The sequence below is a fragment of the Apus apus genome, chromosome 3, assembly GCF_020740795.1.
Source record: "Apus apus isolate bApuApu2 chromosome 3, bApuApu2.pri.cur, whole genome shotgun sequence".
NCBI classification, from domain to species: Eukaryota; Metazoa; Chordata; class Aves; order Apodiformes; family Apodidae; genus Apus; species Apus apus.
Window position 1 is genome coordinate 15,491,601 of NC_067284.1, and position 23,845 is coordinate 15,515,445.

Here is a 23,845-nt window from a genome sequence, read left to right on the forward strand (position 1 = left end):
TGTGGTTGAAATTATTTTTACCTTATTTCCAGGGATCAGATGATTGCCTTGTGAAAATCTGGGCAACAGATGATGGAAGGTTGTTGGCTACCCTGAGAGGGCATGCAGCTGAAATATCTGACATGGCAGTGAACTATGAAAACACCATGATAGCTGCTGGGAGCTGTGATAAAATGATCAGAGTTTGGTGCCTTCGAACATGTGCACCCTTAGCAGTTCTGCAGGGCCACAGTGCCTCTATAACATCATTGCAGGTAGGTTTTAGTTTTCTGAACTCACCTAAGTGATAAAATGCATTTGACTGAAAAAGGTACCACCCAAGACTGTTCCATGTAGTAAAAATGTGTGCCTGGCAACTATGCTGTGAAATGAGAAGGAATTTCTATGATACATATTGTGAAATGATGTGTTTATTGTCAAAATGCCTGACCCTTGAAAAATGCCAGATACAATCCTTGTTCAGAAAAAATGCATGAGATATGTGGGCTGTGCTGGTTTGAAGTGTCATTCCTTTGCAGACTGCTATGATGAGCACAAGTACACTGAGTAAAAACTGCAGTTACTGCTGAATAGTTTGGTTTGTTTCTGTTTAGAGTTGCATGCTGTTGTACAACTTGTGTTATGAAGAGGGAGAACCCAGGCCAGAGTGCCTTGGCAGGTAACCCAGAAGGTTTTTTCTGAAGGAAGTGAGTGACTCCAAAAACCATGGGTGTTCATTACAATTTATTGGGGTGGTTTTTTCACTTAAGTATGGTTTGATACATACAATTTTTGGTGAGAATTCACTGACCTGAGAAACTTACTAGCACATCTGGAGCAGATTAACAGGAGACCTTTTCTTTTTTCTTCCCTTACTTCCTCCAGTTCTCTCCACTCTGCAGTGGCTCAAAGAGATACTTATCTTCAACCGGGGCAGATGGAACAATATGCTTTTGGCTGTGGGATGCTGGCACCCTTAAAATAAAGTTAGTTGCTATTTTATTTGTTGCTATTTCTTTGTTTGTAATTAAGAATGTTGTACAAATGTTGGAGAAATATTTGACTAAAGCAAAACTTGTCATTGGCTGGTTCACTGTGTGATTGAGTGTGATCTATTTCTGATGTAACTTGCTTACTTTTAAGGACTAAGTTGATAATGTAAATACTGTTGAGGATTTTGTGGAGTGAAGCAAGTAACTATACCCAGTTTTGCTCTATCTCAGTTAATTTAGTAAAAAAATGTCTAATGATTTTTTAATGTCAAAACTGGAGCTCTTAATCCCAAATGAAATGAAAATTATGCTGATAAAATTATTGCAATTTATACTTGAAAATGCAGATTTTTTTCTTTTTTTAGGAGGAGATAATGTCCCTAGTGATAAATTAGGATGTGGTATTGTTCCTGTGTCTGTTACCTTTTCATAGTTGCTCATTACTGTAGGATGGTAGGAGGCAGCATTCTTGGGCAGCTGTGTATTGATGGCTGAAGCTGAGTCTGAAGTTTCAGCCTTCAAAGCGTAAAATATAAAAAATGTCAGGATCCTCAAATAGAGATAGGGTTTTTTAAGTTTAACTTGTTCAGTGGCTTTCAAATGCTTTTTGCTCCTTCTTTTCCTTTATCACGAAACACCTGTAGCTCAAAGTTTGAAATAGTTGTAGCAATCACTAATACTTTAGCATTGGGGATGGGATGTGTTCTTACAGAGGTATTCTCCTAGTAGGTTGGTTCCATTTGCTTGTAATTTTTGTATTTTCTGTTAGAATCTCTTGCAGCATGCCAAGGTTATGCAGGGCTTGTAGTAGGTTTGCCACTTCTCTAGTTACTGGACCTTAAGTATTTTGATGTTCTCTTGGCTGTCCTTTTTTGATATTGTAGATAAAGATGCTTCTCAGGATGTTAAACCTCTGCTCCCTGGTGCATGCTCTAGTCAAAGGAATTTGCATGCTTATTTTAAAATGCAAAGGGGAAGAGTTGCTACCACATTTTTTTCTTAAGGTTTCTGAAGTTTGAGCTCTTGTCAAGATATTTTTAAACCTTTTGAGGCCACGTGTGTTTTTTACTTTTTTTTTTTCTTCTTCTCCTAAATAAAATATGACTCTGGAACTGAATTTTGAAACTAATTCTGTCATTGAAGAATAGGAGAATTAATGAGATTTGTGTGGGTGTTATACTATGTGAACTGGAATATGAATGTTTAGCAGTCATGGACGTTTGGATGAATCATCCAGTTGGATGGGCTTTATCTTGAGGGAAAACTTAAGGGAGGGAGAAAGCTGTCATCAGTTATGGTAGGGGTTTTTCAACTAATGCCTGTCCATGGTGATATGTAAATATAGTATATAGTTTTTCAGTGAGATGCACTTGGCAAATATTAAAGCAATACAAGATTTTAGAGTAATGCTTACACATGTAAGTAGTCGCAGCAGATGTGGTCAGACAGCAGTACAGACAGAACAGATTAGTTCAGCTGTCTTGTGCAGCACAGCAAGGAGGTGCTCTGGTGACCCAAGTCATGCCAGTGATTCATGTTGCTTAATGACAGAGTGCAGAGTAATTGCTTGTGTGCCCTTATTGTACTAGAGGGTATCCAGTGAAGATAGCTGATTCCAGATTTGGAAGGAGATGGTTCTTTGCAACATAAGCAGTTAAGGTATGCAGGTCCTTGCTACAGGATATTCTGGTGCATTATATGAAGATACCTGCTTTTTCTGCTTTTACACATAGACTTTTGACTACCTGGAAGGCAGGATACTGGTCTTAGATCTTAGTTTGAACTTAGTAGAGCTGTTACGTATTTGAAGTAATTGATGCTGTTTGATCAAAGCTAAGCCTTGACAAAAATATGGTAAAGTCTAAATAACAAACAGGCCTGTCTTTTGGGGCTGGACCATAACTGCATGTCACTTATGATATCAAAATAGTTGGACACCCATGAAAGTCTTAATGTAGCTTTTCCTGAATTGAACAGTATACTAATTCAGTAGAATTTGTTAGCTACAGAAGGTTTTACTTAATTTGCTAAACTGTAAACTTTTCTAACTGGGATTGTGTTTATTCCAGTAAATCATATGTAGTGATACTAGCAAAGTAAGAGTCCAGTGTAATTCTTCACGAATAGGGTGTGTTTTATGACATGTGTCTCAGTAATGGGTGTAGGTTGTCATACAGTTTTGGATTAGGTGTTTGCACTTCCATACACCTTTAGATCTGGAATTGCTTCCAGAATTGTGGAAATGTGTCAGGTTCCCTCCACATCCATTCAGTAATATGCTGGGGGGAAAAGAAATGGCAGCAATGTAAGAGCATCAAAGGGAAGATATATTCCTGTTAATTTTTTTTTGTAAGGCACTTTGTGAGGTTATTGTATGACAAACATGATGTGTAGCCTATCTGTAAGAGAATTACTGGCAGGGTGGGAAGTTTGGCCTTCCTTTTGTGGCTATAGGAAGAAATACAGGCTTACTTCTGTTCAGTCTCTAAAAAGGATGAAAGCTGGCAGAGAAAATAATTTACTCAGGTTCTGAGCTTGCAGCCCTGTATCTCATTTCCAGCTGCCCTCCCACCCCAGGCAAGGGTGCTATCACATGCTTAAGTCAAGACTTGATTTCTTGCTCCTGAGCTTGATTGCAGCCAGTCCTTCAAGAATACTGTTGCTGTCAGTGATGAAAGGGTGTTACAAAATTGTTTGATATTTCAGATTGGGACTGGTGGTGAAGTCTTGAAATTTCAGCTGCTCAAAAGAACCCATAAAGTAAAATACATATATATATATATATATACACACACACACTCCACCCCCTGCTTTTTATACTCTGCACTACTTGAATCATCTGGCAGTGAGTTAAGATTATGAGCTGTTTAGCAGCCTCATGATGATCATATGGTTGACTGTAGTTTCAAGATGATTGAAAATGCCAGCAGTACTTGCTGAACTTTTTCATAAAATATGGGAAAGTGAGCATTTGGATACACCACTGTGTTTGATATGCTCTCAAAAATAATCAGTTTGGTTCTTAACTATACTGAAAACTGTTTCAGGGGAACAGGGCTTAAATGGCTAAGTCTACTGGTTCAACTCCATGTCTTTAACTGAAAATTGGTCTTAGTGCCTTTTGGAAAGAATTCCCCCTGAAGGCTGTCTTTCTCTATCAGCTTATTCAGGGGATGAGGAAACTCAAAATTGTTCTTCATTCTCCACTTCTAAAATTAGATCAAAATATTATGGAGCAGTTATTTTATCTAAACGGATAATTAAGAACTGGAAAACTCCCTACCCTGAAAACTGTAGCATTTGCCATTAAAAGGCACTTTGATATCCTTTAATCCTTATAATATTTAGTGCTCTGTCCCAGTTCTGTTGTTTTGTTGTTTTGGGGTTTTTTGTCTTTCAATCGCTGCAAATGTTTTATTTTGTTTCATTCTTAGATCACAAAAATTCATGTATTCAACTTCACCAGCAGCTGTGCTGCAGTATTAATACCATCTTTGAAATTAGAGGCTTCCCATTCTGGTTTCCCAATTTTTTGATAACCTTCTTAATTGAGGCATGTTCAGTATCTAGGTCACATATATGGCCCAGCCAGGAGATACATGGTGACAGAGCTCTCTTTTGATAAAGTGCAAAAAAGACACAACAGATAGGGTGCCATAGGATGAAACATAAACATTGGCACGACTGACCACAAAATTCCCATGTTCAGAGGGGAGTGATCAGCCTTGTTCACGTGCTTCTGTGGCTATCGTGAGTGCATGTTCTGCAGTATTACAGAGCCTCCTATGTGCTTCTCTTCTTTTATTGAAGAGATTTCTCACCAGGCAGTTACCTTGTATGCCTAAAAGCAGTAACATTCTAGGTAGATGAATCTGGTTTCCAAATAGAGGAATGGTAGGGTTGGTTGTTGCTACAGGTAAGGAAGTCAAGAAATGTGGCCCAAACGGGATGGGAAAACAAAACAAAATTAGGCAATCAAGACTTTTCCCATATTTAGTCTCCTGTTACTATTCAGGATGGTGACAGAAAACACCAGTCAGATCTTGTCTCAGTTGACAGTAGGAAGAGGAAAGAAAATTGGCCATGGGTCATTAGAAATTGAAGAATTATCTTTGTTGAGCTTAAGGGAGAATTATGGAAAATGGCTAGTGCATTAAAGTTAAACTAGTTGCACTGCAAAATGTTTGCCTATATATCTTCTCTGAGAGAGATTCTGAGTTCTCTTATTCTTCTGCCACCTGTTTGGCTCATGAGTTTCCAGTGTTAGTCTGTTACTGGCAGTACATATGAACAAGGCAGCAGAACTGTCTCACAGATTTGGATAGAGGAACTTACTATACTGCTATTCTTCTTTTCTATTTTTCCCCTCACAATTTTAAAAAGAAGAAAACGACTTAGAAAAAAACACATGCTGATGATTTTGATGTTCCTGCTTTGGACAAAACTTGATTTCTCAGTTGTCATCAATGTGGTGTGATACTTCCCATCTCCTTTTGTAAGCAGAAGGCACTTGGTGTTAAAGGGGCTGATCATACATCAGAATTGAGATATGCTGAGCCTTGTTCGTTAGCTTGTGAACGAAGACTTAGTTTGGAGAGGTTATATCACACATCTGTTACCTGGGAAGTTTTACCTGAGCCAGTACATTTCCGGAGTGAGTGCAGTCTGCAGGACTTGGATTAGTTAACCATTCCTGCACTGTTGCTGTGTTTTGAAGAAGATGAACTTGTGAGATGGGTATATGGGTGAGTGTGTCCCTTAGCTGAGACACATAGACAGATTGTCTTCATTGTTGTTCTGAGTGCAGATTATTTATTGACTGCAGTCCCTCTCATTTCTGGATCTCATTTGAAGTTAATACAGGTCTCCTCCTGGAGCAAAAGGGTTTACCAGGGCTTTTCTCGATATCTATGAAATGTTGAGAAAGGTATCTCATTGTTGTCCAGCCACTTAATAATTAGATTGAGAATGTTTGTAAAGCAAAATAATTAGCTTGGTTCCTGTATATTTCAAGAAATTACAATTTGGTCCACTTTCCTTGCTTTCCAAAAGTAATGATTGCCCAGCTCATTTTGCAAAGTCTGCTCTAGTGTAAAATAATGCACTTTAGAGAGACATATGTTGGAGAATTTAATTTGATTATCCAAACTAGAACATAAGTGCATACTTGCTCTATTTTGCAGCTGTCCTAACTCCAAAGGCAGAGTTCACAAACCACAGTGGAAGAAAACAGCAACCTATTTATCTATTTACACTTGCTCCAAATTATGTAAGCTGCATATTGAATCATCTGGTAGTTCTTTTTATGTTAGCATCTCAGTTAAGAAGAGTTTCAACTGTTTGTAGAATGGATCTTTGTCTTGTTTAGTGTATCTTGTTGTGAAGTTTCCTTGTCACCAGTCTGCAAAGAGTTACCTTAAAGCTCCTAAAAGGCAGTTCCCAGAATCAGCCTGTACTGAATGGACAATTTGGAGAAAGATTTCTTACCTGGTATCCCTGGTGTTTATTACTTTGTTTTCTGCATAGGCACTGCTAAGGTTTAATGCTTTTTTTTGAGATAGCAATAGGTGATTTGTGGAGAAAGATCTCTTTTATATCTGCCTTCAGCTGAAGTGTATTATATGGACAATTTTGCTTTGAAATGAGAAAAATCTAGATAAGTTATTGAATATGCATTTTTAATGTTAAAACATCTTTAGTGATGACACTTGTGGGTGTAATGCTGCAGCTCTCTAGTAAGCTTATTTTTGAGTGAAGATTGCAAATGGCATACTATGCAGGACCACCTACTGATCTGAGGTTGCTGCAGTGCATGAGCAGAATGGTAGTGATTGAAGAGCCAGATCAGATTTGTTTTGTTTTTATATACTCTTAAAGTGCCAAATCCATTGAAACTTCTCTTCTGCTTGCACGTTAAGGTTCTGAAATGCCTGAAAGGAAGCATAGGCTATGAAACAAAATCCCTTTCAAATATCTAGCCTTTATCCTGACATTCTTTGGGCAGTATACGAAACTAGCCCACAAAAAATACACATCCTCTGAAGACACTGGTATATTCTAATACTGTGAAAAACTCTGAATTTGTTTAAATTTCTTACGTATCCCTTCTATAAAAAGCACCAAGCTGTGTTTCACTCTTGTAAAAGCCAGTTATGTGCTGCAGGAGAAAACTGGAGTTCCAGTACACCCAGGGTTTAGAACTGAAGATAATGGGCAGCTTGCTTTAGTGTCTTCTGTTCTGCTTTGCCAGTGACTTAAGGAGAGTGTTCTGTATAGCAATATCAGAGGGGTATGGGAGTTAAGTTGTGTTACAGCTCTCCTCGATACATGGATTACTTACTTAGTCCATCTGGATGTCTTAGTTTCCTAAAGATCAGATCATGAAGCATAATCAACATGAGGTTGTTTAGAGATGGGCAGCCATCTGTTCCTTCATATTTAATTTTGTCCTTCTGTGCTTTATTTCTAAGATATTGACTAAAAAAAAAAGAAAAAAGTCGTATTGGGAAGTTATTTAACTGTTTCTTTATTTGTAGTCCAAGGCCAACAAAGTTTACAGAACGCCCTCGGCCCGGAGTCCAAATGATCTGCTCTTCTTTCAGTGCTGGTAAAAGACTTTTTTTTTTTTTCCCCCTTGCATCAATGTATCAATATAAGAAGTGGTTTGGAGAGTAAAATGAAGTAGCATATTTCTTGTTAATAAGATAGATTTGAGTTAAAGTCGTTACTAAAAAAATCCCAAATGTTTAAAATAGAAATTCAGAAGCTGTGCTTTAATTCTTTGTGTGAGGGAAATTGTTGAAAACAGTTAAATAAAAAATGTTTGAGAGTAAGTCTCTTGTGACTTGAAAGTCTTTTAAAACACAATGTATATCTTTTTTTGAGGGTGATTCTGAGAGTAGGCTTTATCTGAGATGGAATTTATAGCGATTGGGACAAGAAGGTGTTGATTATCATGTCCTTATGGTCTAAATTTCATTGATTCCAGAGCTGGCAATTGAAGAATGCAGCATAAGTAATTGGATAAACAATCAAAATGATAGAAACATTTTCAGAAAGTGTACTGGAGCTCTAGTTCCATTCAGTTTTTGTTACGTTTGAGGGTTCTAGGGGCTCAGTTGCAAAATATTACTGTAGTTAGTAAGTATTTCAGATACATCTGCAAATGCATATTTATCTGACAGGAAATGTGAGGTAATTTTGAGTTTCTAAATTTTGTTTTTACTTAAAGGTCAGTTATGGGAATAGGTGAAATGAGAGACAGCTATAAATTTAAGGGACTAATTTAAGTATTTGATGTCACAGCAATTTGAAAATACTGTGATAACGTTAGATTGGCCTTTTTTCTTAAAACCTATCTGTTTGTTTTTCTCAGGTGGAATGTTTTTGGCCACTGGGAGTACAGATCACATCATTAGGGTTTATTACTTTGGATCAGGTCAGCCAGAGAAGATATCAGAGTTGGAGTTTCATACTGTAAATACTTTTTAAAAATTATATATGTCTGCGATTAATATATTAATTTGTATAAATTTGGATAATTTGGGATTGTATTTGATTTTTTTTTCAACTCTTTTATGTAGGACAAAGTTGACAGCATTCAGTTTTCTAACAGTAGTAGCAGGTAAGCACATAACTTATTTATTCAGAGCTATATTTTTGACCTTGTAGATGTTTGTAAATATAAGTTTCTGGAAATGGTTATTAAAAAAAAAAATCTCTTTCTGCTTTGAGGTTCAGCCAGTAAAATAATATATAATTATTGGATTCTGTTTTGCTTTAATAACACTGCTTCAGTTGTACTGTTCTTGTCATTGTAATGAACATTTAAAATATTTTTAATTTGCCAAAATAAAGGTGTATAAAAAGGCATTTCTTGAAGAAATATGTATTTATATTCACATATACAATAGATCAATTTTTAGATATATTTAAATATTTAAAACTTTTTTCAATTAAGTGACTTCTGGATACAGGAAAACTCAAATTAGAGCTAACAAGATCTTATTTAGCTAGCCAGTTTTTTTTTAATGTTCAACTTTAAGTTTTGGATTTCAAGGATGCTAAAGAAAACAATTCAGTTGCTTATGAAGTTTCTGACACTTTATTTAATTGATGTTCTAATCTACACTTGAATTACGATACAAATAGTGGTAAACCAAGCTTCTTTGTGCTCCATCCACCTCTTTCTCCTCCTTCTGCCCCTGCACCTCAGAAAGGGGGAAGGAAAGGTGGGGGATAAACTAAAGCTGGGAAACACTCAGATAAGTATAATTCTACTTACTTAACATACAGTGCTAAGCTTAATTGGAGTAGGTTTTGTTTGTTTTAAATCATGTCTGTATTTCTTGCACAGCTGTCCTGGCCCTTCAGGTGTTTTTACCCTTTAGATTTCTTCCTTAGCTTTACCTGGTGTGATAGGGTCAGTTTTTAGGATGCTCATTGGATTATGGTGTCGCTGTGTCAGAGCAGTGTCATAACTCAGCAAGGTGCACCAAAGGTCAAAGTACAGTTGGTTTGGAAGGGGCTCAGCATAGGGAAGCAGGTTCCACTTTTTGCAGGCCTTCAGTTTTTTACTGGGACAGGAAGTGGTTTTGTCCTCAAAGCGGTTGTACAGCATTCTGGAACTGTTTGGATTTCTTACTTACAGCTTCCTTTTTTGAGTTATAAATTCTGTAATTTCAATTTTCAATCTCTTTCTGTACAGATCTGCCTTTGATCCCTGAGTAACTTTTTTCCCCCTTTTTGTTAGATTTGTGAGTGGAAGCCGTGATGGAACAGCAAGAATCTGGCAATTTAAACGAAGAGAATGGAAAAGCATTTTGTTAGATATGGCTACTCGCCCAGCAGGGTAAGTCATGTAAAATGATCTGCTATCAGATAAATACTTGAAGGCCATTGATAAAAATTGCTAACTTGTAGCCCAAAAAAAAAAAAAGAAAAAAGGGGGCTTGGGAAAGAGCATCTTAAATTATTATTGCTTAAATGCACAATATGCTTGCCTAGCTCTTGAAGTCAAATGAAAGAAATATTTGACTACATATTCACCTGTGGAAACTAGCTTTTCCTGCTAATAGGTCCACATTAAGGGTCACATTTATATGTTTTTTTACACAGTTATTTATTTCTGGAGAAAGAATACCAGGTCAGATATGTTAGTGAGATTGCTTGCATTTTAGTAAGACTTTAGGATATTGTGGAGTCTTGTGTGCCCAGAAAAGCGGCATTGGGCTCTTTCATACCACATACCAGAGCAAATAAATCGCCTGCTCTGTAATGGGTTCTCATTTCTTTAAACAACATGAGGATTTACAAGGCTTTGTAGGTATGGAAAACTTCTGTATGCTAGAAGAAGCAACTGAGTAGTCTTGGAGATGGAGGATGACTCAGTACAATATACTTCAGTTGTTTCAGGGGTAATCCTGTGGAAGGATATCTGAAAGACCAAGAGAGGGATGGAAGACAAGGCTGAATAAGCTGTAATTTAGCTAGATGTTTCTTGTTTCTTGACAGTATCTTGTCAGTTGTGGGCAGATGTAACAAAACATGAATATAAAACTGTTGGGAAAGAGTGTATGAAACATTGGTACTTTGAGAGCAGGCTAAGTTACTCTCTGTTGAAAATGCAGCCTGTAAAAATAGTTCTATCCGATCATGGGAAAAATAGGAAAGGATTCTTCTTCATTGTGGTCACAAGTGCTGAACTTCGAGACGCTGAACTGTTCATTTCATTACAGTACCTTTAGCTGAATTCTGTTTTGTCCTTTTGACTAGAGGGTTAAGTGCAGTTCCAAATTTGATCTTTTCTGCACAAGCACAGTTTTATCAAAGAAAATTAAATTGCTGCACTGAAAGGAAAGAGTAAATTCAACTTATAAAGCCTCGTGGGCTCTGCCTTGATTCTAGAAAGGAATCTGACTATAACTACATTTTATATTATTGGGTTGTACAATATATATGCTATTGTGCAGTGTATTGTAGTGCTTACTAGAAGGAAGATTCTATGTTTTGTCTCCTACTTGGTGGTAACATGCTATTGGTACATTTGGTTGATATTTTCCCAGAAATGTATGTGCTAGAGAATTCAGTGGTGTTTCATCTTTCAACCACACTGACAATGATGTAGTTTTTTGAGTATTCTGGTAGATTGTTATAGATGACTAGTGTTTGATTTTCATAGGGATAAAAATAAAATACATGTAAAGTTAAGTGCCATCGTTGCTGGTAGTAAAGTGATGTAAGAGTGGTGGTATAGTACTGAATATAGCCTGAGAATCTAACTCATGTGAAGGTAGCTGAATACTTCTCTCTATATTTATGACTACTTATTACAGAGATTTTCCTGAATGAGCTACTGTTCACTGGTTGACTAGTTTGGATTTTTGGTCTTCAAATGTCACAACAGATACTGTAGCTATCAAATCTAATTGGGTTAGGTCATGTATCAGAGGGTATTTTCTGGAAAAACAGATCAACATACTCCTTAAGATATTAAGAGTACACTAAAGTCATTGTTTAAACATTTAAAATTATTTTGTGGTTATATGAGCCACATAATGAAAAACATCTCTAATTTTTCCAATTTCTTGAAGAAGCAATGCTTCTATTCTTAATAAAGCAAAATACAGGAGTATTTTAACTTCTGAGGGACATAAATATTTTGGTAAACTAGGATTGCTTTGAAACTTCTTGCACTTTTGTTTTAGACAAAGTTTACAAGGAGTTGAAGATAAAATCACAAAGCTGAAAGTGACCATGGTGGCATGGGACCGCCACGACAACTCTGTTATAACTGCAGTAAATAACATGACTCTGAAAGTTTGGAATTCTTTCACTGGACAACTCATCCATATTCTTATGGTAAGGTGTTTCATCTTGATTTATCAGTCCTGAATACAAAATTGGCATATTCATCATCAAAATTCTTCTTTATACATTTTTTTTCTGTCTGAAAGTCCCTTAACATATGTATCCAGTTAACTGAATTGTAATAGGCATGTTTGTCAGATGCTTATTAGAAAATAAAGCTTTAAAGTCACAAATAACCATGACTGTTCAAGATGTCTGAAACCAGTTTTGGACGACTTTTTTTTTTTTTCCTAAAATGCTCTCTTGAAGGAGAGAATGAAGCAGTTGGGTTTTTTTTTACCTTTATTTAATATGACAAATACTTTAAAATACATTACTGGATAAATTTGTCCTCTTTAAACCGGAGACACTTCTGCAACCTAAGCATTCCATGAGTACAAAAAAATAATTGTCTAGCTGGAATAAATCCAACATTTTTACTTAAGTCTGATACTTTTTTTAACTGATAAAATAGGTAAATCTATGTAACTAGGTGCTCTGTTAGAATCATAGGATTATAGAATATCTTGGGTTTGAAGGGACCTCTGAAGGTTATCTGGTCCAACCCCCAGACAGTAGGCAGGGACATGTCACACTAGATTAGGTTGCTCAGAGCCCCATCAAGCCTGACCTTGAATGTCTCCAGGGATGGGGCCTCCACTACCTCTCTAGGCAACCTCTTCCAGGGATCCACCACCCTCATATTGGAGAACTTTTCCCTAATGTCCAACCTAAATCTACCCTTTTCTAGCTTGAAACCATTAGCCCTTGTCCTATCGTTACATGCCCTGGTGAACAGGTCTTCCCAGCCTTCTTGTAGGCCGCTTTCAGGTATTGAAGGTCACTGTAAGGTCCTCCTGAAGTCTTCTCTTCTTCATGCTGAACAACCCCAACTTCCCAGCCTGTCCTCATATGAGAGGTGCTCCAGCCCTCTCATCATTTTTGTTGCCCTCATCTGGACATGTTCCAACAGGTCCATATCCTTCTTGTGTTGGGGGCTCCAGAGCTGGACACAGTACTCCAGGTGAGGTCTCACCAGGGCAGAGTAGAGGGGCAGAATCACCTCTCTTGATCTGCTGGCAACACTTCATGCAGCCCAGGATGGAGCTAGCCTTCTGGGCTGCAGCTGCACATGGGTGGCTCATGTCCAGCTTTTGATCCACTAGTACCCCCAAGTCCTTTTCCACAGGGCTGCTCTCTAGTTCACCTGGGCCCACTTCTCCAGCTTGTCCAGGTCCCTCTGGATGGCCTCCTGTTCCTCTGGCAGATCAACTGCACCACCCAGCTCAGTGTCATCAGCAGACTTGCTGAGGGTGCTCTCAATGGCACTGTCGATATCATTAATGAAGATACTAAACAACACTGGGCCCAGCAGTGACCCCTGAGGGACACCACTTGTCACCATTTTCCATCTGGACATTGAGCCATTGACCACTACCCTCTGGATGCGACCATCCAGCCAGTTCCTTATCCACTGAACAGTGGAGATTTAGAGATTGACATATTTCACGCAAAGCTTTAAAATGTAGTATTAGTTTCTGAGATTATGTTCCCTAACTTTTAGTTACATATTTGATTCTATAGTAACTTCTTTTTTTAAATTAAATTTACTTTTTATCTACTACTCTGCCTAAACAAGTTGAAATTTGTGGAGCATTAAGACCAGAAATACCAAACATTGTGGATTCTAGTAATGTAAAATTATGGTTAAACTATTGGCACATACTTGTGAAGGTGGCATACTTGACAGACTTCTTAGTCTGACATCTGCAAAAGGAAGTGTATAATACACTGCTACAAAAAGAAATGTGTGGTCAAAGTAGTTGTGGTTTGCTGGACAGTTTCATAGATGAATCTTGGCAGTTGCCAGTGTTATCATACTGAATTCCTGAGTTAAGTATTTGAGACAATCCTCTTGCTCATCTTGCTATATCTTTAATTGCAGGGACATGAAGATGAAGTGTTTGTACTTGAGCCCCATCCATTTGATCCAAGAGTTCTGTTCTCTGCTGGACATGATGGAAATGTCATAGTTTGGGATTTGGCAAGAGGAGTCAAAATCCGGTCTTACTTCAATATGGTAATTATTATGCTTTATCCAGATGTGCCAAAGCAACCTTTCTAAACTTTGCCTTTAGTACATTCTTATATAGGCCATCTTGAAGCATGCATTTGTATAGGGCAAGATCCTGCATCCAGTGAAGTCAAGAGAAATTCCTATTCAGTTTAGTGGGGTTGAGATTAAATCTGTAAAATGTAAAAAGTTGTTTCTTCAGCTGTATTTTGTAGTGTCATCTTTATATATGCTGCTTCCATGTGAAATTGGAGTGCTAATTTACATTGTCAGAGACGATGTGTAAGAGACGGGATGACAGAGACCCTCCTTTAGTGCTCTGTTTCCTGTCTGGGGAACCAAGGTGAAATTTGATTTATTTTTGCATTACTAATTCTCAATCTGGCTAAAGCTGTTTCTTCAGGAGTCACCTGATTTCATGCAATGTTGTTGTATGCTCCCTTGGCCCATTGTACTGGATACTGTCAGCCTTTCTGTGTAGAGCTCCTCCACATGCGGGGTTCAAATTTGGTCTGTTCTTCACTAAACTTATTCTTCTGGAAGATGGATGCAACTGGTATTTCCATCTGTTTCTTGGTATTACATGGGTCTTTGTACATACCTCTTTCCTCAAAAAGGTAATGATGTGTTGTGCAATTCATACTTTGTCTCCTGGAGAAAATTACAAAAGTCTTTCTAGAATATGAAAAATCATTGAGAATGCTGAGAGTAGGCAAATTGACTTCATTGAGCCTTCAGCTGTAGTGGGATGGCAGTCTTGGAGACCAGCATAAAGAAGATCATCTGAAGAAGAGACCTGCCATAGTTGTACTTACAAAAATAAAGGGCGTTTAGAAACTAAGTCAAGCCAGGAAGGTCACTCTGAACCTGTAGAAAAGATTTTGAGATGTGCAGTGTACAATGCAGTTCATAAAGTCTCTGAAGAAATTCTGCCAAGCTTAATGGGAGAGAGCAGCCCTGACTCCTTCAGCACTGACCTAGGTTCAATGTTGTTCTCTCTGCATTGATTTCTGTAACTGAATTTATGAAGGGTCCAGACAATCATCTTGGAGTTATGAGCACAGATCTTCATTACTTGGTACTATTCACTGTAACCAATTGAGGTGTATGTTCTCATTATGTGGTTAGGTTGCCTTTCCACTGTTGCGATGGATATCTCATAAGTTTCCGTGAAATTTAAGGTCAAAAGAGGCTGAGCACATCTGCATTTTATAAAAGTCCATTTAAGAGCCATCAGAATATGAATTACAGATGCCTGTGACATTAGGTATCCTCCCTGTGAGACTGAAATATTTATTTCAAGGACACAATACAACACAAATACCTAGAAAAGTTAAAAGTCACGTACATTTTCAGATCTTTGGAGTCAGAGAAACATGTAGACAATCAGATCTCAGCAGCTAGTAATCTGTGCTTCATGCTGGAAATGAATGTGAGAAAGTCTGCCTGCTGTGTGAGGTGAGGGGAATTGTAAATCTGGTAATCAGTTTGTCTCAAACCAATGAATAAGTCATATGAGCCAGGTATGCAGGACAGGCACCTCTCTACAGTCTCTGAATATTTCACCAGTCTTTGATGCTTCAAAAGACATGGGTGGAAATTAAGGGTTTTCTTAGGTGATATGGAGGGGGAGATGCTTCTAGACCATGAGACTTGATTGCATAGTCACCTCTGCAGATTTGCAAATGTTAGACGTCCTGTTTCAGTAAGGGAGGGCATGAATACGTACAGAGCTGCCAGTCTTCTCCCAGTGTCCTAGCTGACATAGCTGGGAACATCATTAGATTAGCCACTATTAAATTATTCTGATAACTGCTGTGACCCTTATTGACTTGCTCAATATGTCATCTCATAGTTCTGAAAAACAGTATTTTTATTCAGAGGTGGGAAGATTTTGCAGATTGGGTTCTTTTGGATGAGACAGGGAACATTATCTGGAGGAACCACACTTTTTTTTGCTACAAAAGGACAGCACAAATCCTTTCAAATGTTTAAATTGTGCCTCATTTCCCAGGGCCTAGATTCACTGGAGGCCTTAACTGTTGAGGCACCTAAATTACTGGGAACCAAGATCCTTAGTCTCTGAAGTGGAATGCAGTATCCTACCAAATCCTCAGTTTACTGAGCAGTAAATGAGATTTAGGTGTCTTAGTGGGTCATCCAGGAAAAAAAAATACACTGAATGGTGGTGAGGTTGTCTAGTGATAAGCACTGTGTGATATCATACATAGAGTTACGTTAGGAATGCAGTTTCTTACTCAAACCTGCAGTGAGGTATCTGGATTCCTTGTGCAGCAAGGCACCCTTCCAAGAACTGAGAGAGCTCCCTGTTCTCCAAAAAGCAGGGCACAGGAGCAGGTGGCAGTCATCTTTTGGGATTGCCTTAACTAATGTTAAGCTGTTGAACTGAGAAATAGCAGACCTAGTTTCTGTTCTCTCCTCAGTAGCAAGGTGTTCAGTTCAACACCTGCCACTTACCCAGGAGGGTGTCTCAGCTATAACTGTCTAGACAGGAATTTTTTCCAGCTTCTTTTGAAGTTGTTCCACTGTGGAGAGGCATGAATCTGTAGCCTGTGGGTTTAGGTGCTTCTAGGTTTGTTTTCCTGGTTATGGAATTCATCATCTAGGTAAAGTCAAAAGTGGCTTTAAGCTTCAGGCAAGCTCTTGAACTTGTGGGATTATTGCTCTGTTATGTCATAAATAAAAAGTGTACACCAGTTGTCATAGGATCTATTTTCTTTCAGGTGTTCTCACTAAGGTCCTTCTTAATAGTCCTGCCACTGTTGGTTTGTTAGGAATGCCAGGATTGGCACTCAGATAGTATGTGCTGTAGCTTAGCTCAATGCTTACAGTTCCTGTAGACTTTAAGCAGAAGTTTCTCAATTCTGAGAATGTGTGAGGGGAAAAAGAAAGCTACAGGGACTTGAAAATCTTGCACATCAAAAAGGAGATGCCTAGTAGTGTCCAGTGGGTGCATGAGTTTTTGTTTGTCCTTTTAGTCTGAAGAAAAGGAAGCTGAGAGGAGACCTCATCGCTCTCTACAACTACCTGAAAGGAGGCTGTAGTGAGGTGGGTGTTGGCCTCTTCTCCCAAGTGAATACTGACAGGTTCAGAGGAAATGGCCTGAAGTTCCGGTAGGGGAGGTTTAGATTGGGTATTAGGAAGAATTTCTATACTGAGAGTGGTCAGGCACTGGAACAGTCTGCCCAGGGAGGTGGTGGAGTCACCATCCTTGGATGCATTCAAAAGCTGTGTAGATTTGGTACTTCAGGACATGCTCTAGTGGCCAACATTGTGGTTTTGTGGTTTGTTTTTTGTTTGTGTTTTTTGTTTGGTTGGTTTGGGGTGGTTTTTTTTGTTGTTGTTTTGTTTTTGTGTTGATGGTCGGAGTCAGTGATCTCAGAGGTCCTTTCCAACCATGACAATTCTGTTTGATTTGGTAATTGGATTTTTCCTGGTGTTGCAGTTTGGATATGAAGTACTGGTGTTCCTTGAATCTGACTCCAAACAGGTTTATGGTATTACAGTGCTGCCCTTGATTTGTATTTTTTTGGACTTAAATTGCTTCCTTGAAGCAGTACCTCTTAGGACTGAGCTCTTCTGCTGATTCACACTGCTTGCAAAAGGCAGTGTCTGGAACCTTAGAGTGTAGGATTCTCCTGTGGTAAAACTGATAGTACTTGTCCCATGAGTGAGCTACCCGGTAGAAGAATATTTTTAAAAGTTCCCTAAAAGATTTCAGGATATGTTCAGGTCTGTAGCTCTGTTCTTTTTATCTTTCTCTCTTTTTTTTGTTTGTTTTGTTTTGTTTACAGCAGAGCTTTATGAACAGTTGCAGAAACATATGGTGACTGCAGTTACTTAAAAGTATGTCATTGTAAGTATGAAAGCTGTCCTACAGTAGCAAGAATGAGAGACTATTGGAGAGCAAGCATTTTTACAGTCATTGTATAATATTGGATTTTTGTACTATATCTTTGAATGTAATGGCTTTGTCTGAACCTGTTACGTGACTCAGCAGGCATTGCAACTACTGCACTGAGAAGCTTGTTTCTAGTTGATAAGGATTAACCTTACAGCATTTAAGAAATTCTTGTGTCATGTAAAAATGAATCAAGTGGGAATACTGCTAAGAAATGGTTCTCCCAGTCAACAGATTAAAAAAAACCCAACAAACTACAAACAAAACCAACAACCAAAAGATCTTTAATGATTAGGTATTGTTCTTTTGTTGTACTGAGTTGACTCTCATTGTGAGTTGCATCTTTGAGAAGCTGGGCTTTGCTGTAGCTGGTAGTAGGCTTTCTTATGACTGACATGATTCACGTGCCTGAGGGGCCTCCTGTGTGCCTGAATGCCTGCGTCAGACTTTTGCTTGTTTGTAATCTTAATGTGTTCCTCCTAGTGGTTGTGAAGAGTTTGTTTGGGCTGATTCTTTGTACAATAATTTAGTGCTAAGACTCTCTGAGCACTGTCATATTTTGATGTTCTCTGTAACACACTCTGGGTGGGTGGTAGTTCTGGAACCCACTTTGAACTCAGTGCAAAGGTGACCTTAGTCCTGTCATCATATTCTGAAGAACACTTTGAAGTACTGATACAAAAAGAATATTTTTATGATTTTGCTTTAAATTTCACTGATCTGAATACTTCAAAATCCTCTTACCTTTGTGACTTTATCTGAATTCCTGAAAGGCTAAACCTCCTTAGCCTTTGACACTTAAAGGTCACACTATATATCTCTGGGGCTCCAGAACTGGACACAGTACTCCATGTGGGGTCTTAGGAGAGCAGAGTAGAGGGGGAGAATCACCTCTTGACCTGCTGGCCACACTATTTTTGATGCAGCCCAGGACACACAGTTGGCTTCCTGGGCTGCAAGTGCACATTGCCAGATCATGTTGAGCTTCTTATCAACCAACACCCCAAGTCCTTTTCTTCAGGGCTGTTCTCAATCCATTCTCTGCCCAACTGGTATTTGTGCATGGGATTGCCCTGACCCAGGTGCAGGATCTGCACTTGGCCTTGTTGAACTCCATGAGGTTGGCATGGGCCCAACTCTCAAGTCTTGTCAAGGTCCCTCTGGATGGTCTCCCTTCCCTACAGCATATTGACCTCACCTCACAGTTTGGTGTCGGCAGCAAACTTGCTGAGGGTGCACTCAGTGCCACTGTCCATGTTACTGACAAAATGTTAAACAGCACCAGTCCCAGTACCAACCCTTAGGGAATGCCAATGGTCACTGGTCTGTTTGGATGTTGAGCTGTTGATGGCTACTTTTTGAGTGTGACCATCCAGCCAATTCCTTATCCACCGAGTGGTTCATCCATCGAATCCGTATCTTTCCAATTTAGAGACCAGGATGTCTGAAACACATTTCATTACAGCATATGGGACACCATGAGTGTTTCAGAAATGCATTATTGTTCAAGCTCTGTAAACTAGTCATTTGAAACAAGCTTCTGATTCTTTTTTGACAAGAAGGAAGGAAAAAAAATTCCTCTGTGAACTTTTGTTTCCTGGGGCATATTTTAATCTACATCTCTGTACCAGAATCCTAGCTGTTTGCTTGCATTGTGGGCACTTTTCTATTGGAAGCACATGATCCATAGTCCCGCGCTTTCATGTAAAATACATTGCTTACATTTTATGGAAATAGGCATTGTATCCAGAACTAGGAGGCTTGTGACTTGCGTGTGTTCATTCCAAAATGCTTATTAAATAGCAGCAAATTATGAAACTTACACCTTAAGTATGAACATTTTAAAAACAAAGTAAGGACTGAAACACTTTTGTGTTTATTTCACATAATGTTAAATAGCTTATTCAAAGATTTGGCTAGTGTGATGAGCATGGTTTCTTCCATCTGTATTAAAAACCCTTCATAAAACCAAGTATACTTTAAGCAGCTGACTTGAAAATTGTCAATTTTATAACAAGTTAATGTTTTTGCAGTTGCAATTTTAATATTAATTTAGTAATATGTGAAATATTAAAATGCAGAGCTGTGCTTGAGGAAGCTGATCAGGGTTTCTTAGCTGGACTTAAGACCAACTTAGTATCTTTTGGCACAAATTAAAGAGAAAATATTCTGAAAAGGGAAAAAATAGCAAAGCTTGATTATGTAGTTTTCAAGCAAATATGTATAATGGCTTCCTCAATGCTAATTTTTATAGAAAGGACTATACATTGTTACTTTAATTATCAGTTAATTTTAAATTTCCTTTTTAATCTCTATGCATCCATGTCAGGTACATGAAGAGGTCAGGTATTCCTGAAGTAATAGTTGGGTAAAATGTAAGTTTTATTTCACTAGAAGATCTCTTGTCTCTGTATTTGAGAAGATGAGACTCCAGTATCTGCTTCCCACGCTTAATGGGTTACAGCATGACTGTCTTTCTAACAGTTATTGCTAGAAAGGTTAGGTGGAAGAAAAGGTGTGTTGGAAGGATCTTGTGATGTTACAGTGACTGCCCATTAACACCTTAATTACTTTAGTGCAATAGCTTTCATTAGATTAAGTTCTGTCTTTTTATGTAGTGAAGTATGTAATGCTTTCATATGATCAAACGAACAGAGCTTTTGTTTGTGAATACTCTAGTTATTTTTAGGTCTTTTGATTACCTTAAAGTTTAGATCCAGGCTCTTGCAACTGAGCTATAGTGACGAAAAAAGGACCTCTTTTTGGTCCTTAGTTTTCAGGTTGCTTTTTTCTTGAGAAGCCTTGGGCTGAGGAAATAAAAAAAATGCATTTGATATGCTTGTTCTGAAGATGATCTCTGAAATTCCTTTATTCCATTTGATTGCCTTTGAAAACAAATAGGCTGATAGTATCAGCAAGCAAATACTAACCTGCCTTGTAAGGCCACCCTGTTCTGGTTATGTTATTATAATGGTTTGTATAGCTCTAAGGTGCTGCTGCTCTTCCAAATGGTGTCTTAATGAATCTTCTTAAAAATGCTGGCGCTACATCAGAAAATGTAGTGATGTGTATTAAAACATTAAGTTGTGTTTAGAGCATTAAACTTGGTTTTGAAATTGAAATGTGTACTGTCATGCATCCAGTGAGAAAGCTTGAGGCAAGGGGATGCATTCATACTAATTTTGCTTTACCTACATTGTGAAGTTACCATGGTAAATATATGCCTTTTCATAGCCAGGTACTAGTTAATCAGTGTAAAACTGGTAATGCAGAGAAATGTTTTATATAAAAAAAACAAACAACAAAACACATGTTGGTGTTCAGGTTGAAAATTCTGGCCACATAGATATTAAGGAATTAAGGACAAGATTGCTGAAGCTAATGTCTGAGGTTTTTGTCCTCACATCTGTAGCTATGTGGTTGTCTAATTAAAAGTAAAGTTGTCTGATGCTATTCCTAGTTCCACATTTCTTTCCAAATGGGTCCTTAATTACTTTTATAGGATGTATGGTAGTTGCATTGCATGGCCCTTCTTCAAGCTTACACGTTGTCCCCAACTTTCTGACACGTAATATATCTGTTGATATTTTTTAACAGAAATATTTTCTTAGGTTTGTGAGCTTTGGATATATTGTTGGTTTATTTGAAGCTATTAGCATAAGCAGTGACTGAAATTGTCATATACAAAACTTGACCATAAAAAGGTCAAGCTCAAGCAGCCCATAAGAATTTTTGCTGATTTATACTATGGAAATTGTAGAGGGTGTAATTTTGACCCTACTTGAAGTTAATGGAGAGTCTGCACTACAGTTGAAGAATCAGACCGTCTGGATGTAGTGATGTGTTGGTTGTTCCTCACCCCTAAGTCTCTCTGCCCTCTTCCCGTGTCTTATGTTTTTATATAAATCAGTGAGAAAAATTGGGAAACCTCATGGAGGTGATAGTAGTAATGTATTTCATAATGATGATGATGTCTAGTTTTTGTGAATTTGGACACACACATCCCCTGTTAATGACTGTTTGAATGTTTTAGTAGAGTTTAATCCTTGTTTTGCTTAAAATTTACTGCCAGTGCTGTGGCATCGAATGTTACAGGTCAAAAGGGTTTCTTCCTGCAAATTGTCAATCAAGCAGAGGCTACTAAGTTGTAATTGGATTTTTCATGTGCTCCTGCTCCCTCAGAGAGCTGGTTGTTAACTGTCCTTTATTTTTAGTTTTGAGTGAACACTTAATTACTTAACACTTAATGCCTATACTGTGCCTCCTTCTGTCTGTGTATCTTAATGCTTTTCCTACCACATCTTACGAGGTGTGAGCTTTCTCTCATCTGTGTGATGCAGTTCCTTACTTTCTAATGCTACTTCTGCTTTCAGCGCAGTCTGTTAAACTCTGAAGCCCTAACAGCATTATCAGTTACAATACTGTTTCTTTTTTGTTAATGAGTTAACCTGCATGGCCCACCTAGATCTTTGTTGATAACTACTTGATTAGTTTTAGCCTAAATGGCATACCAAAAAACAGGAATGTCTGTCAGAAGAGCAAAATGGAAGATCAGATTCCATCTAGGGCAGCTCAGCAGAATGATCTGTACGTGGATTTTCTGCCCCATGAGGTGATTTCTTTTGGACTAATGTCTGAAAAGGCAACTGCTCGCTCATGGACAACACACTGTAATCTCAAGTGTTAACTAGAGATTTTAAAGTGGTTATTTTTATGTATGACCTTCATAAACTCTGAAGCGACTTCCAGTTTTGCTGGGATTATATGGAGTTGTGTTTTTTAGACCTGGTTTTGTAGTCTCCTGAAATACAAAATTACTTAGAATAAGATTATAGATGTATTATTTTTTAATCAGACAGTGTGGATTCCTATTGAAATGTTTTTGGGGTTTTTTTGAGAGGTTCTACCTTTGAGTAGTATGTAAAAGCATATCCTGAAGAGCAAAGCCAGCATAATGCTCTAGTAGTCCAAGTAGAAGCCAGTACTGAGTTTGTAGAATATTTATTAAGAAAAATTGTGTCCACCCTTTTTTTTTTTTTTTTTTTTTTTTTAAAGGCAGAAAATCCTTTTTATATAGCCTTTATGTAACTTCAGGCATCCATATGGTGGGTGATCTCTCAGATCTTTTCATTAGTATCTTTATCTTTAAAATATATATAGCATTCCTGAATGGATAACTGACGTGGATGGTAGGAAGACAGAAACATTTCTAGTAAATGTTTACTCTTAATTACTTGTTGTCCTCTTCCTACCATTTGAGTCTTTGTTACCCTTCTGGAAGCAGTGTAGAAGCCCTGTTAATTTTGATATATATTTTTTTTAAACTGGCTTAATAAAAACTAAGTTCTTTTCTACTCCTCCAGATCTGCAGCAACCTCTCTTCCTTTTGCAGAAAATGGTACCTATTTTTTGGCTTACCATTGTAAGCATGTTGTGATGAGAAATGGTTTCATAAAGCAAAGGCAACAAACTTGCAAAAGCACTTCAGAATACTTGGGTAGTCGTTTGACTTGAGCAGCTACGATGTAGTTTCATCACTTATGAAAGAGATTATATGTTTTTAATAACTATTTGTTTACTTTGCTTTTTTTGCTAGTTTTAGAAAGTTGTTCTGGCATACCATTTTTGTGATCATTAGAATCTAAATTTCAGTTTTCAAGTTTGAATGTTGCTTCGTCACTAATCTTCATTTGTTCCTATGCATTTATGTAGAGTAGTTCTCTCCTGCTGAAGTTCTTTTTGTACCTGCATATAAAGCAGTCCTCTCCTTAGTGTCCATGTGAAGAATCTGAGCTCTTAGGTTTTGTGTTATGATGAATTGAAACATTTCTCTGTAACTCTTCCTCTTAGAATTTACTTACCTTTAACATGGAAAGCAAAAATTATGTATATTGCTTTGAAAGAGTTTTTTCTTATTGTTATCTGCCTGTCTAGCATGTGTGCTCTTTCTTTTCTTTTCTAGACAGACTTTTGGTATATTTTAGGATTTTTTGTTGTTGCATTATATGCAATACATTGTAATGAATACAC

The 23,845-nt window shown here is 37.8% G+C and overlaps 1 protein-coding gene across 4 annotated transcripts in view; it reads left to right on the forward strand.

Annotated features, from left to right (window-relative positions):
• Positions 1 to 23,845, forward strand: part of PHIP (pleckstrin homology domain interacting protein) — a 105,877-nt gene that overhangs the window by 26,602 nt on the left and 55,430 nt on the right. For all 4 annotated transcript variants that reach the window (XR_007888920.1, XM_051613752.1, XM_051613755.1 and 1 more), the window contains exons 8-15: positions 33 to 254; positions 865 to 965; positions 7,508 to 7,578; positions 8,347 to 8,447; positions 8,555 to 8,595; positions 9,724 to 9,822; positions 11,678 to 11,831; positions 13,765 to 13,899. Coding sequence is in view for 3 of the 4 variants with exons in the window: in XM_051613752.1 (XP_051469712.1) it covers positions 33 to 254; positions 865 to 965; positions 7,508 to 7,578; positions 8,347 to 8,447; positions 8,555 to 8,595; positions 9,724 to 9,822; positions 11,678 to 11,831; positions 13,765 to 13,899 (924 nt within the window). In the remaining variant the exon portion in view is untranslated. The remainder of the gene's footprint in view (positions 1 to 32; positions 255 to 864; positions 966 to 7,507; positions 7,579 to 8,346; positions 8,448 to 8,554; positions 8,596 to 9,723; positions 9,823 to 11,677; positions 11,832 to 13,764; positions 13,900 to 23,845) is intronic.